Source organism: Culicoides brevitarsis, chromosome 3 (assembly GCF_036172545.1).
Source record: "Culicoides brevitarsis isolate CSIRO-B50_1 chromosome 3, AGI_CSIRO_Cbre_v1, whole genome shotgun sequence".
NCBI classification, from domain to species: domain Eukaryota; kingdom Metazoa; phylum Arthropoda; class Insecta; order Diptera; family Ceratopogonidae; genus Culicoides; species Culicoides brevitarsis.
This window is the reverse complement of record NC_087087.1, coordinates 778,631-794,328: the sequence shown is the minus strand read 5'-3', so window position 1 is coordinate 794,328 and position 15,698 is coordinate 778,631. Positions and strand designations below refer to the sequence as shown.

Sequence of the window (15,698 nt, the reverse complement as noted above, 5' to 3'; positions counted from 1 at the left end):
GAAAAAAGATCAATAAAGGGTTATTATTATGAAAATTTTAACTTTTTCATATTAAAATTAAAAGAATAAAATTTCATAAAAAAACTGTCAAAAAATTTTAAAAAAATCAGTAATTTTAAGAAAAATATTTTTTGAGAAGGTTTAAAAATGATTATCACAAAAAAATTAGTAAACAATTGAAAATTAAAAAATAAAAAATTTTAAATAATAAATATTGATGAAATTTAAAAAAAAATTAATTAAAAATTAATTTTTAAAATAGGACATGTGTAAAAAGTAAAAAAAAATTTCAAGCGACCTTATGTTTAAAAGTCGATTTCTTTCCCACACTTTTCGTAATTTTCGTGTCTTTCCTCGAAAAAAAAAATTTCCCATGATTCCACGAAAAGCATCACAGTTGTTACTGATTGTTGCTAATAACGCTCAATTGTATAGATAATAATTTTTATCCCTCTACATTTTCATATGACGACGAAGGCGATGATAAAAAAAAACTTACCCGAGATAATGTACTTGGATGTGGATATAAATTGACTAAACAACTTTCTCTTCGTAATCGGTAATCCCAACGTGTTTCTATGTGCGGTATCTGCAAAAAAAAAACAAGAAAAAAAATGTATAATGAGAAACATTTTATACTAAACTGGACAACAACACGTGTATTTAATAACAACACAAGCCAATTTTCTTTAAAACGAAGAGAAAAATTATTATAAATTACTTTTTTGTTACACCAAATAAATCAAAGACAAATAAATCCAGTCACGCCTCAGGACAAACAGAAATTGGACGTAAAATTCCATATAGACAATAATTTTTCATTGCACACTCTTCTCTCGTCTGAAATAAAAAAAAAAAGTTTTCCGTGTATCGGATTGGAAAATGTACCGCAAAAACCGATATTTTTAACTTTGATCCATGTTGGAACCGCATGCATGTGTCGTCTGTGAGTGTCAAACGAATTTGTTTCGGAAAATTAGAGAAAAAGAAGATTACATGGCACGTAATTCCGAGGCATTACTTAATATTTTACACACAAAAATGTGCATATACGACGGAAAATGTGATGATGATGTTGCTGATGACACACACAAGAGAGCGACGAGCTTTTAAAGTTTAACTTTTTTGCTCTGAGACACACAAAGCCACGTTTCGTAGGTAAGTGTCTGAAAAACATGCACTTTTATCCCCCACACGATAAAATTTGCCGTTCTTTCGATAGTGCGCTGTGTTGTTCGCATATTTGTGTCAAAACTTTGGCTTGAGATGGAAAAAAGTTCTTTCTCATAGATTAGAGGAAGAAAAAAATTTCTGTAAACTAAAAGCATTTTCTTGCGAAAAATTGTAAATATCTTAAGATTTTTTAGAGATGAAGTGAATGTAAGTAGGTTTCATTTGATTACTTCGCCATATTTTTCATTAAAAACTGATTGAAAAATAAACTTGCGTTATTTAAATTAGTTTCAAGAGTAGTATGCCAATCTTGATTCATCTAAATGAATAAATTGATTTAATGCAGAAATAAAGTTAAAGTATTTTCGTAATGCGAAACTAATGACTGACGCAGATAATATGAATTGTTGTGAAAAACTTTTTGCCTTTGATATCGAAGTAACTTTGCAAAACTTTTATTATTATTATTATTATTATTATTAGCACTATCTTTCACAAAATGAAGAATTGATGCATACTAACCGATTTTCTGTGGTTGGTGCGAAAAATGTTTTCAGGATAGTTATTTACTTTGCAAGTAATGGGAAGTAGAAAACAATAATCTTATTTCTTGTGAATTTAAAAGTTCATTTAGAAGTTTGATTTGAGCCTCAAGCTGAGAAATTGAGTTTTTGTTAATTTTTTTTTACATAAAGCTGCTCTAAATGAAAATTAAGAAAAAAAATCCGATGCTTCATTTTAAAAGTAAAAAAAAAATTAAAAATTTTTTTATGTACTTTCATCAAAAATTACCGTTTTTTTAATATTTTCATAATTTTTAAAGAAATTTTCAAAAATATTTTTTTTTAAATTTTCAATTTTTTTTTTTGTTAAATTTTCAAATTTTTTTTTTTAATTAAAAATTTTTTTTTATTAATTTTCAAAAATTTTGAACTTTATTTTTGATTTTGATTTAAGAGAATTTTTTTAAATGACAGACTAAAAATGTTTGTAAAAGTTCAATTTCTCTTGAAAATGCATTTTTCGAATGCAAGCTCGAAAAGTTGCGGTTCGTGTCAACACCGCATCACAATGAAGCACAAAAACCGACAATAGAGAAAATAAAGTTTGACATAACCAAAGCAAAGTCACTCATAAATTCCTGAGTAAATAACTGTTGTAACAAACACTTTCGCAGACACGATGATAAAAACACACAATTCAAGTAGATATCTCATGTCTAAGCATTAAAATTGGAATGCAGAGAGTGAAACACGAGAGAGAGGATCATTTGTTCTTTCATTGCTATTGTTTGTTGCTGTCTAAAAATAATGTTAACATCATCGGAACATACATTTTCTTTAATGGAAATTGTCTTGTTGGCACATATCTTGTTGTTGTTTGCAAAAAAAATGGACGTCAACTCTTTATATGGGCTTCGTGATTTATTGTCTGCTGTGAATAACCTTGGAGACAGCACGAGAGTTTTTGTTATTGATGAAAGTCTGGCTTTTCACGTCTTTGAAACTATAGATAATTGACACCCGCACATCGCTTCGATGACAATAAAGTTCTTTTTGTGTAAAGTTCACAAGTTAAATCCGTACAAAAGTAACCAAAAGTCGCAAATAACATAATATAATATCAACTTGATGCCCCCTGAGTCGAAAAGTTTATTTGTAAACATTTTGCAGTTTATATCGAGAGCGAATGAACGAGCAACCGACAATATATTTTACAATTGCGATGCAAATAATGGTGAACTCGAACACCTATCGGCACTCGGATTACTACATACTCTTGCATAAAATTCACGAATGTTGTGTACTCCAAATAATAACGATAAACATTGATTTTGTGCAAAACAAATTTTGTGATATACGCCACGGCATTAAATTATGTGTATTTGCGCCTCCTTGCGCTCTTTTACTCTCACACCTTTTACCCTACTTTGACTCTTGTCTCATACGGAAGCAATTTCGTGCATTATTTCTTGTTACTGTTTATCGGCAAACTATTTGATTGCTATTTACGAACAAACTTTTGTTTATTATTATTATTTGTACACTAAATACAAGGCGGAATTTACAATTTAAATTCATTCATGTAGTTCGATGGCTTTTCCCGTGAAATATTAAATCAAATTTACTGCTTTCTTTGTCAAATACAAAAACCGCACGTTATGTTCCAATATTAGCTGGTTGAAGCTCAAATAGTAATTATAATAATTATAAATAAGGGTGTTTCAAAACTTATTTTGTTTCGCGTTTTCTCCCCATAGAAATTATAAAATGTATATAAATTTTGAAATATTTTTTCATAATAAAGTTTTTTTTTTCTATTTTGATATTTTAAATAATTTTGAAAATTTTAATTAAAAATGATTAATAATGATGAAAATTTTAATTAAAAATCAAAAAGTAATTTTTAAGAAAAAAATTAAGATTTTTTTTTAATTGTTCAGTTTTTTTATTATTTTCTATCATCGTATATGACTTCAAAAATATTTTGAAAAAATTTTCTAAAAAAAAATTACAAAAAAAATTAAAAGTTATTTTTTAGAAAATTTTTTCAAAATATTTTAATTTTTTTTTTATTATAGAATACAAAATGAAATCAAAAAAAAAAAATTTTTTTCAAAAAAAAAAAAATTGAAAATTATTTTTTAGAAATTTTTTTCAAAATATTTTAATTTTTTTTTTTATATAATACAAAATGAAATTAAAAAAAAAAATAAAAAAAAAATTCAACATTTTTTTTAGAAATTTTTTTCAAAATATTTTTGAATTTTTTTTTACATTATTGAAATTAATTAAAAGTTGAAAAATTTAATTAGTTTTTCATACGAAATGATACTAAAAACGAAAATCTATAAAGAATTTCTATATTCATGAATTTTATTTTCATTTAAAAAAATGAAACGAGAAACAAAAAACGCCTTTGGAATATCCTTAATTTATTTACAATTTTATTATATTTGTAAAAGTTGACAAATTATTTGCTGCGGCGAACCATTTTTAATCAAATTTAAAACTATAATTGTTTATTAGTTTGCTGTTTTATGAACTTTTGCGTGAAAAGTTTGCGGTAAAAGTGTCTGGAATGTTTAATTGGTTGTATTTCACACCTGAATGAGCATTTATTTGGTAGAACAAAACGAGTCCAATGACAAACTTGAAATATGTAGTGTGTGTGTTTTCTCAGAAAATACTCGAGAACATCAATTGAATTGTCAATTGAATTGTGGAAATGAAATCTTTTGTGAGTGTTTTTAAGCTGGATTAAGTTGTTTTCGTTTCAAATTTCTTGTAATTAAATGATTTCGTAAAAGGATTCTTCTTCATGAAATAACAAAAGCAACTTCAGCTCGAAATTTTGCCCTTAAAGAGTTTAAATTTTCAACTACTATTTAAAGCTTCATTTTCTTACTTCCGCAAGTCGGGCATTGTTCGAATAATAAGCTTATCGATTAAATTGCAAGATATTTCATTCCTTTCAACGGATTTAATTGTCTCAAAACAATAATAGTGTCGTTTTCAATGCACAGAAAGGGATCTCATTTCGCTAAATGTTTCCTCGAAAAACAACAACTTGCATTGTCTCGTTATTGGAAATCCTTTCTATATTGGTTTGCGGCAACATTGTGGTTTGCTCTTGTACTTAATGCATGCAAATATCTCCGAGAGACAGTCAGTGACACGGGAAAGCAGTAATTGCCCGTATGCATCTTTAACTCGCATGTCTGTTTATTCGTCTGCTATGTTTGTCTACAACATGTGAGTGAGGAAAAGCGAGAACAGATCGTTAAATATATTGTGCATCCGACATTTGAAAGAACTTCATCACTTCCTTCCTCGACAAACATTTTCCTTTTTGCGGGCCCGTTTTGTATTTAAGAGCTCCGTTGTCCTATTTTTTCTTTCTTTCTTTATTTATTATTACAGAAATGCATGAGCATGATTCTTGTCGAAAGAACGAACAAAAAAGAAAGAAAGGATTTGGATGATTTGCTGTTTTCTGTCCGTTTTTTTTTCTCGATGCGAAGAAGCATGATATTTATGTTTCATGAACTTCTCTTAAATCGTCTTATTCTCATATAATGTGTGTAGTTTAACACACATTCAGAAAAATGGGACAAATAGATCCGACTCAGATTTGCATCTTATATTTCTGCAAAAGAAAAAGAAAAAAAAAGGGACGACAACACGTTCGAACATTGATATCCCCTTAAAATCTCTCATTTTTTGTCATATTTCGAGTTATCTTTCATCTGAGAGACGTACCTTTCTTCATGCTTTCTCCCGTTTCGTGAAATATATGTACAAAACGAAAAAGCATAACAATAGACCGAAATTGGATAACATTTTGCCTGTACATGACTTTGTTGTTGTCGGAATCGCATCAACGCATTAATATTCCGAAAATTTATTTCTTCTCGGTTTTAAGCTTCATTTATTTCTATTTATGATAATCATAATATTGCTCTGCGTGTATATCTCGTGTATTGGCAACTTTTATGTTGGGAGTTGCGGGAATCTTCAAATTTAAGAAAAAAATAAAAAATCGGAATATCAAAAGAAAAAATTTGTAGAAAGTAGAAAATTTGCAAATATTATACTTAAACAAGTTTTTCACGTTTTGAATTAAAAAAAATTGGGAAAAAACAATAAAATTTAAGTAAATTTATTTCGAAATTGTCAGATATTATAAAATTTATTTATTTATTTTTTTTTTTTTTAATTTTAAAGATAAAAACTTAAATTTCAAATTCGAACGGTTCAACTGCTTGTATTTCGTCGGTAAAATATTTTTTTACATTCGAGAGTACTTGAAATTCTCTTTCTAATAATATATATTTAAAAAAGTTGTATATTTTACGAAATAAAAGCAATTGAACTTTTCAAATTTGAATTTGAATTCAAATTTAAATTTTTATCTTTAAAATTCAAAAAATTCGAATGAATTTTAACAATTTCGAAATTTAATTACTTAAATAAAGTTTATTAATTTTTTACAATTTTTTCAATTCGAAACTTGAAAAACTTGTTTAAGTATAATTTATACTTATTTTTCTACTTTTTACGAATGTTTTCTTTCGATTTTTTATTTTTCACTTAAATTTAAGAATTCCCGCAACTCCTTGTACATAAATTACGTTGGTCGACTTCCAATGTCAAATCTTGTTATTTCCAAGCCATTGTTCAATTACATTGATTACCCGAGACAGACAAGGAGTTTGTCATGAAACCGATGACTACTGTTGTTGTTGTTGGAAAGAAAGAAAGGCTATAATTTTCAATTTCTCGTTTATCATTTGAGACGGCAAATGCGCACGTTTACACACAATTTCGTAGGTGATTTGAATACAGAAATTACAAATTATCTCCTCGGAGCTACATTTCTCTTTTTTTTTTCCTCCCCGTACATTTATTTATGGCTTTCCTATTATGAGACTTGACTCGTTCATCTTCTCTTCTGCGGCAATTTCAAAATAAATATACCATAAAATAGGAATTGCTACGTGAAATATTTATACAATAATAACTAATCTCCATTTATTTCTTCATGGAGATGGCTCGAACTTGATTATATCGTTCGGGTGTGTAGGCAACGGAGCTCAATTTGTAATACAAATTAAGCTTAACCGTGTGATTTTCCAACAGAGGCACACAAGGAACATTATAGATTATTTAAATTTGATTAAGCAATTCACTTCAAGTGAATGCCTCTGTTTACCTAAGACACCCAACGAAAGTACATTTGCACGAGAAATAGAGACAGAGGCAGAAAACACTTCATGATTATTTAAAATATTCATCAGTTATTATTATGAATGTTCCTGTCGATGCGATATGTCAAATTCTTGCTTTTCTGAAATAAAATATGATTTGATTAAGATATCGCTCACACACAAAAAAAAATACATAATGGGAAGATTTAGAGCCATTTCACCCGGAATGATGCGTTAAATTGATTTTTTCACATGTAATTGAGCCAATGGGAATTGAGTCGCAACCTTTTTTGTATTGCACGTGCTTTCGCAGAAAAATTGTATGAATGAGGAGATTAGGGCGTCATTTGAGCTTATTCAAATATTGAGATATGGCGATGAAAAATGATGCCTTTTGATGAATTTTTGTCTCTTAAGAAATGTGTGAATAAAGATTTTCGCGACTTAAGCCGCTCCAAATGAAACTTTTTAAAATCCAAAAAATTGTGTGGGGCAAAAAAATGAAAAAATTAAAAATTTTATCAAAAATTACTGTTTTTGTAAAATTTCATAAATTTTGAGAAATTTTGAAAAAATGTTGAAAATGAATTTTAAAAAAAATTATTTATTGTTTATTTTAAATTTTAATAAAAAAAATTTAAAAAATAATTTAATAAAGTAAAAGTATAAAATATTTTAATATTTTTTAATTTTTTTATAATATATTTTATGAAATTTAGTATTTGTTTAATAATAATTTTTAAATGATTTTTTTTCGTATTTATCAGAAATAATTAAATAATGTAATAAAATATTTTTTTTTTAATTTTTGGGCAAAACTATTGAGTTTTATTTAGAGCAGCCTTATTTTGTGTCTTTTCATTAAATTTCAATTTTTTTTTCAATGATTTTTTTTCAAAGTCTTTTGACATTTTTCTTTAACTCATCAAATTCACCTCCATCTTTTTTTTTTATGAAAAACCATAAATTTGAAATTCAATCTCCTAATCAATTTTCTTTTGATTGGAAAACTTTCCTCCGCAACACAAACTCATATCTGAAAATGAATAAATTAAGGAGTTATTCATTCAAATTATTTTTTCCCTTTATAAAATTTGATAAACATGAATAAAATTCATTACATCTCAGATTCGAAATAATCCCGAGTTTGTTCGCGAAAGCAGCAAATATCATTTGTTTCTCTTTTTTTTCAGCTTCGTTTACGAGTCATACGCTCATTTCTCGCCTTTTTCCGTTCTTTATCTTTTGTTATTACATTTCCGTGTGTTTGTCGTCGTTTTTTCCGCCGCTCTCATGAAAGTGTGTATGAATTATGTAAATAACTGTAACATTATAACCAAAGTACCTGTGTGAGAAAAGCAAGAAGAGAGGTAAAAATGTTTATGATGTTGTTTGTGTGTGATGGCCCCATAAAATATTCCAATGTTTACCGTGAAGAAGCAAGAGGCACGGGCAAGTATGTGTTGTAATGAAATCAATTTTTTCCTTGTTAAGTCTGTCTGTAAACAGGTTTAAGACGTATTTATTTACAATTTTTCGATGCTCGTTTTCGCGTCGTAAAGAAACTCGTTGAAGATTGAAATTTTATTATTCATTGATTGGCAGCTACAGTTCAATTTTTCTTTTATTCGCATCACTTGAGGGAATTTTAAAAGTTTATTTTTTGCCATAATTCTCATGGCATCTCTCTTTTGTTATTTCTGCGCGTGACAGCTCGTGTCCGTTGCTCGAACAATGTGCATCTCAGTTTCGACACACGCACAATTACAACGAATGGCAATAATATAATTGAATCTCAATATTTCTTCCATTCAACGCTAACCACGATGAATATTTCATTCGAATATTAATTTTTTCATATTTTCATTTCTTTTTTGCAATTGAATTCAAAACGAAAAAGAGATAAAGGGCTTTCGAGTGACGACGGCATAAGACACGCTAAAATGGAAAATAAAATAAAATTACTCTTGCACCCTCTCCGCTTTACGCTTCTTCAGGTATCTTACACTAATGTAAATATAATCTCTTATAATATTTTTCTTCTTCATTTTTTTTCTTCCTCTCTCCTTACTTTTGACACGTTAGGTCGTTCCAATTTTTTTTCGAACATTATATTCAATACGGCAAAACAAAAAAAAAAGTTGAAAGTTTCATCAAAATTGACCTTTTTGGTTTTTTTTTTCAAGAATTTTTCAAATATTTTTTTTTAAATTTTAATTTTTTAGAGTTTTTGTATTGAAATACGAAATTTAACATGAAAAATTCATTTTTTTAAATTTTTTTAAAAAATAATTTTTCATAAAAAAAATTTGAAACATGAGTTCAATGATTTTAGAAAAAATATTTTTATATTTTTAATTTTTTTTTTTTTTGAAAATTCCTTGAAAAATTATGAAAATAGCCCAAAAACGGTAATTTTTTGTTAAAATTTTTAACTTTTTTTATTTTGACTCATTATTCAATTCAGCTTTTGAAATGGATATGGAACAAAAGTATCAAAAAAAAAAATTGGAACGGCCTTAAACAAGCAAAAAAAAAGTGCGTCAAGCAATTTTACAAAAAAACTTACCTCCATTGTGTCGCAAATGCTTTGTACATGACTCGCTGTATGGGAACTCTGAGGCCCGAATATTGCAGCAACTCCGCTCCGCAAGAGATGGCAAACTGCAAATAAAAAAGTCTTTAGTTTAAATATTAAATGGAGAGAGAAAACTTCCTGCACACAAACATGACCTGAAGCTCGAAGTGAGCGAATAATAATTGTGTTTTATGCGAATAATAACTACCTCATTTTTTTTCTCATCTCACTTTTTTTTTAATAAAAAATGAAATTAAATTAAACTAATAAAGTAGTGCTTCTCTTCATTTCTTATTATTGCCAGAAAAGCGAAAAGAAGCAAAAAAAAAAAAGTTTGAAATAAATGTTTTTCGAAAGTAAAGTCGTTTTATCAACGCGGACATTTTGTGAGTCCCTGATTAGACATTTTCAAGGCAAAAAAAAAAGCAGATTTGAATAAAATGTGACACCGCATTTGTTTTTTCAACTTTTAATTGGATTTTATAGGATGACGTACGATGGCGTAAAATGTAAAAAAACGACTTTTTGACAAATATTTACCTCGTTTTGATGCATGGAAACTATCCTGTGGCGTGATTCGCTCTATTTGAGCGAACAATTTGGAGCGTGGCAAAATTGTGCGATTCGCATTTATGCTTTCCACAGCATAACGGAATGCAATTTCCTGTCGGTCGTCATTGGGATGAAACAAACCTCCTAAAAATACAAAAAAAAATTAATTGAAAAATGGAATTAAAGTTCAAATATAATAATTAATAAAAAAAAGTCTGGATTCGGATTATGAATTAGACCTTTTTTTACTGTGGTCTGATTGATCAATATAAAAAAGTTTATGGTTCAAAGAATCTTGATTTCCGGTCAATGGTTCATTGAGTGACACGTACAGCAAGAAATATCGCAACCCATGTCAAGATGGAATGAGGGAGACTTTGATTCTGAGAAACGAAATAACTTTAAAGGTAGACAAAAAAAAAGGTTTTTCAATTTCCTTTACAAGTACGAGAAAAGGTCAATAAGTTCAAAAAATTGAACAGAAAAATTAAATTAATTTAATTTTAATATTGACGAATTTTGGTTTGTTTAATTTTGGATTTCGTACAATATTTCATGTAAAATAATATTTAAAAAATATAAAAAACAAAAATATTAAAAAAATAAAATTAAAAAAAAAATATATAAAAAAAAAAAAAAATTTTAAAAAAATAAAAAAAAAATATTTAAAAAAAAAAATTAAAAAATATAACAAAAAATATAAAAAATATAACAAAAAATATAAAAAATATAACAAAAAATATATTTAAATATATTTTGTTAAAAAAAAATATCGGATGTTTAATGAAATTTTTAACTTTTAAAACAAATTTTTATTATAAATAAAATATAAATTTAGTAATAAAAAAAAATTTTGTGAAATTTTTTTGGGTGAAAATTTTTTGAATTTTTTTTTTTCGCGCTAAACATTCCTTGAGTCATAAAAATCACTTTTTTCCATGAAACATATGCTCAGAAACGGATAGTTTTAGAGCCTACATGTCATTCCTCATATTTTGAGGGCAAATACAATAAAAGTTTTTTAAAAAGTTGAATTTTGTAACTTTTTATATTGGCTGATTCAATATTTTTTTGTGTTTACTTTCTCATTGAAAAAAAATCGTCTCCGTTTACTTTTCCATCATCTTCGATATTTACAAAAGTTAGTCATTAAAGATTGGTAAATAACCAAACCAATCCATTTTTATTCGATTATCTTCTTTATTACTTTTTTGTCGTCCTTTAGTCGCTAATACGGGCTCCTCATGAGAGAGAGGAAAAGGTAAAAAGCAAACAAAATTCTTCCTTTTTTTTGTGAGATCTATAAAAAGTAATTTTCTTGAAGGCACACGGGCAATGCCAAACGATGAAATTTATTTCTTTTACTTGGCTTCACACGCGACCTTTCTTCTTCCTTCCGTGTGTTGTTTTAAATTTTCGCAACAAAAATCGAATTTTATCGTAGGTCATGCCAAAGTTCATGCACAGCATGTTGTTTTATTAACTCGTGTCTCCGGTTTCTTTTCTCTCGATTTTCGCTGTTTATTTTTTTTTTTGCGTGTGGTTTCGGAACATACACGAAAAAGGTTGTCAATTTCCTTTAATTTTGAACTAAAGTAGTGACAAGCGATGACATGCGTACGAAAATGTGTTCGTGGAATGCATGAAAAAGCGTTTTGGGAATGAGTTTGATGATTTTTTGTGAAGAGACAAGAAAAAAAGAAGTAATAAAAGGGGTAAATAAATACTGACTCGACACACACATCCCGAGAGAAACATGATCAAAGTCGTAAAAGTAACGTCAATTTGTACGAAATAAGCGGGTGTCTTATATTTTATATTTTCATTTGGTCTGTTTGTCATGAAATGACGACAAACTTGTGCTGTCAAAGTGTCGTCTTTCTCAAAATTCGCATTAAAGATGATTTGACATGCTTTGATGTTGTCATCATGTGTGACACAAAAACGTCGCAAATAATTCATCATTTTTTAATGTTTCGCGACACGAATGAGGCACCTTCATTCATCCTGTTCAGTTTTTCTCTCATTTGTATGTTTTTTTTTTATAGTTTTTGAGTCAAAACTGGGTCATGAAGGTTTTGTGTGTGTGCAAGAGAGAAAAGGATTTTGTATGACATCTCGTTAAAATTCAAACTAACAAATTGGAAACGTGCAGATTGATTTGTGACGTATTATATTGTATAAGCCTTATTTGCGTTGAAACACGCAAGTAAAAAATTAATTAACAAAATTGAATTTTACTGCAATGAATTAATGAATTCTTGGAAGCCAAATATCTGTGTGTGACAAAATAATATGAAGCAATTGAATAAAGCATAGCAACGTGTAAATTACATTTTTTTTTCACTTTTGATATGACAGTTTGAATTGCATTTTTTACATTTTCATTAAATAAAAAACAAAGAGAAAAAAATGCAAAAAATTAACAAAGAAATGCTCTTTTAATGAAAAATTTTTTAAATGCGAAATTAAATTTGATTTTTCATATTTTGCTTATTTTTCAAATTCTCTTTTATTTATTTTTTGTTTATTTAACCTGCTCATTAAAATGATTATTTAAAAAAAAAAAACATTTTAGGCCGCTCAAATAAAAATAAAAAACAAAGTTGAAAATCCAATGGAGAAAAATAAAAAAAAATGAAATAAATAAAAAATAAAAAAAGAAAATAAAATGACCTATTTTGATATATTTTCATAATTTTTCAGATTTTTTTTTTTAAATTTTTAATTCTAATTAATTTTTGTTTTAAAATTCATAATTTTATCATAAATTTTCTGCTCTAAATTTATTTTTCATAAAATTACTAAATTTAGGTATTTTTCGAATTTTTTTGAAAAATATGAAATATTTTGAAATCTATTTTAAATTAGCAAATCTCAAAGAAAATATTTAAAAAAAAAAATATCAAAAATTTTATTTAACGTTCAAAGATTGTTAAAATTTTATATGAAAATGGTTTTTTATTTTACATCCCCCATCTTATTTTTAAAAAATTTGGGACTTTATTTTTAATTTTTATTTGAAGCGGCCTAAGTGCGAAAAACAAGAGAATGATCATTTAGGTGCTTCATTTCACTCATTCACTTTTGTTTATTTCTGTGCAGCCTTTTTTCTGTACAAAAAAACTTTTCTTGGGTTCTCATAAAACAGCAACGATGTAACTCCCATAGTGAAAATGTTTATTTGCCGTAGTTGGGCTCCGTTCAAGTGAAAAAATAAAAGCTGCAAAAAGGGAGATGATAAAAAAAGCCACTTGAGTTGTGTCTGAAATACATATTTTGCAACAAACTACAACAAGCAGCAACTCAAGTTGTTCTTCAAGTTCGCCGCATATGGCATTTGGAAGGCACGAAGTAGCAATATCATACACATGCCGAGTGTTTTTTCGCAACATTTTATGTGATGTATCATAAAAATTGGTATAAAAATATGCAAATTTTTATTTGTGTTCAGCTTGTAGAGATGATTTTTTTGCTCGCTGTTGTTTTTTCCTCATCTCGTAAGATTATAATATGTTTTTTATTTTCATAAATGGGGATGTTTAAAATAATGATAATAATGACAATGAGGCACTTATGAAAAGTGAAGAGGAGTCCTAATAAAATACAACTGTGATTCAATTAAGGGAGGAAAGTTTCGTCGAATGATTGATCGAAGCGTGTTTGTCTTACAAAAAGTTGTTGAAACGAGTGAATATCGATCCCTCATCAAATCTTTTATAATAAATCATAATTAAAATAGAAGAGATGAGAGTTTTGTTATCATAATTTTACCTCGTTCGATGTGCAATTCGTGGAAATTTGCATTAATTTCACTAAAAATCCATAATTTTATTGAATTATACCGCATCTCAAGAGGGTCCTTCATATCATTATTACAATTTTCCACAAAATTCGAATAATTATTCGTTTTTTTTTATAAACCGATAATTCAAGCATAACACAAAATTTATGGGATATCCTGCTTTGCTTTTTAGTTTCCTCATCAAGCAACAAAAAAAGGACTCATTTATGGTAATTTTTAATAAAAGGTACAATATTTACGATTTTTTCCAAAATCTGGTTGGTTTGATTAAAAATAATAAAAAAAAAAAAATTAACATTCATAAACGGGAGATAATTCAAAGTCCATTAAAAAATTTTAACCTTTTTATAATAAAAAAAAAATTTTTTTTTTGAGTTAATGACGATCATCGTAAATAATTTATATAAAAATATTCACATATTGCCTTGAGTTAAGGTTACTGCGAAAGAATTTTTCACACGTTCGATCATTTTTATTCCAATTTCCGCCAAATATCCGGAAACTTGTTCATTTACTTACTTGTTGTGTTGTTGAGTTCTTTTTTCAAACTTCAACAATAGACTGTCATTTCATTGAATTCAATATTGATACAGTAATGTAAAAAAATTTTATAGCTTATAGCTTTGATTTTTTTTTCAGTTCTAATGGATTTTCCATATAGAGACGTTTTATTGTTAAAAATTCAAAACACGTAACAAAAAAAACTGACATAATTATAAATGATGGTCATATCCTGTGTAGCTTCAGGAGGTACTCATGCTGAGAATTACCAAAAAATTTCCAATAAAAAAATCATAATGGTGAATAAAAAATCAATCAGTGTCAAAAATTTTTTGGGTAAAATGACGTGAAATCTCATGTCATTGCGTATCGTGTCGAAATTCCTCAAAAAATCCGGCGAAAACATCTGTCGAGTGCAATGCCACAAATAACCGTTGGTCAACAAACAAATCAATTATTTCACATGGGTGTGTACAATAATTAATTATTTTTGTTTTTTTGGTTCAATGATTGGGGCGTGACTGCTTCTTTTTACACCTAAAGCCCAAAATCTAAAAGTAACGTGTATCCATTTCGCCGGAAATGTTAATAGCGAGCATTTGTCAGGAGAGAAAAAAAAGGAAAAATCCCGTGTTTGCGATTCAAACGAACGTAGAAACACACTTCATTGAGCATTATCATCGTTTGGGATTGCTTTTGCTGGATGATGATGACGACTCTAACATGCTTCTCTCCGGTAATAAAAGAATTATTTTTGCGCACCATGATTTAGCACATTAATTTAAATGAATCAATTCCAGCTGCTGCTGTTCTGTTTCTGTTATTGCTCCTACTATAAAATCGGGCGAACCATCATCATTCGCGTGTGTGCGCTCAATTTTTCAGTGAAACGAGCATAGACGGCTCGGAGCGCAGCAAAAAGTGATATTTACGCGCCTCTATGTTTTCCCGAAACACAAATTTATTCATCATTTTTTTACGAAGCTTCAATTTGCATTGCGAGATTATGTTCATGATCGTGATGCAAGTAAAAAGCTGCGTTTGTTTGGTTTTTACTGACACACACATGTATAAATTAGATTTCACGCTACAGTAAATTTATTGCTCGGATCGCTATGATTATGATGATTATTACTGTATGAAATATAGAAGAAGTTTTGCTCGATTCGAAATTATAAATAAATACGTACACAGATGATGAATATTAATGGGCGTGCATGTAACACTCGTAAAATCATCAGCACAAGTTTTATTTCGAGCGAAAACTCATCTGCGCTTTTGAATTTTTAACTTTTCTCCCGCAAAACTTTAAATTTTCCGAAAGATGCGGGAAAATAAAATAATTTATAAAATTTATGGAAATTGCGCTAAAATTTAAT

At 28.0% G+C, this 15,698-nt stretch overlaps 1 protein-coding gene across 1 annotated transcript in view; it reads right to left on the bottom strand.

Moving 5' to 3' along the window:
* The window catches only part of LOC134836072 (glutamate receptor ionotropic, kainate 2-like), a 59,384-nt gene that overhangs the window by 26,337 nt on the left and 17,349 nt on the right, over positions 1-15,698 (bottom strand). The window contains exons 2-4 of the mRNA XM_063851252.1: positions 10,002-10,157; positions 9,453-9,547; positions 500-589 (exon numbers count right to left, since the gene is read on the bottom strand). Coding sequence (XP_063707322.1) covers positions 500-589; positions 9,453-9,547; positions 10,002-10,157 — 341 coding nt within the window. The remainder of the gene's footprint in view (positions 1-499; positions 590-9,452; positions 9,548-10,001; positions 10,158-15,698) is intronic.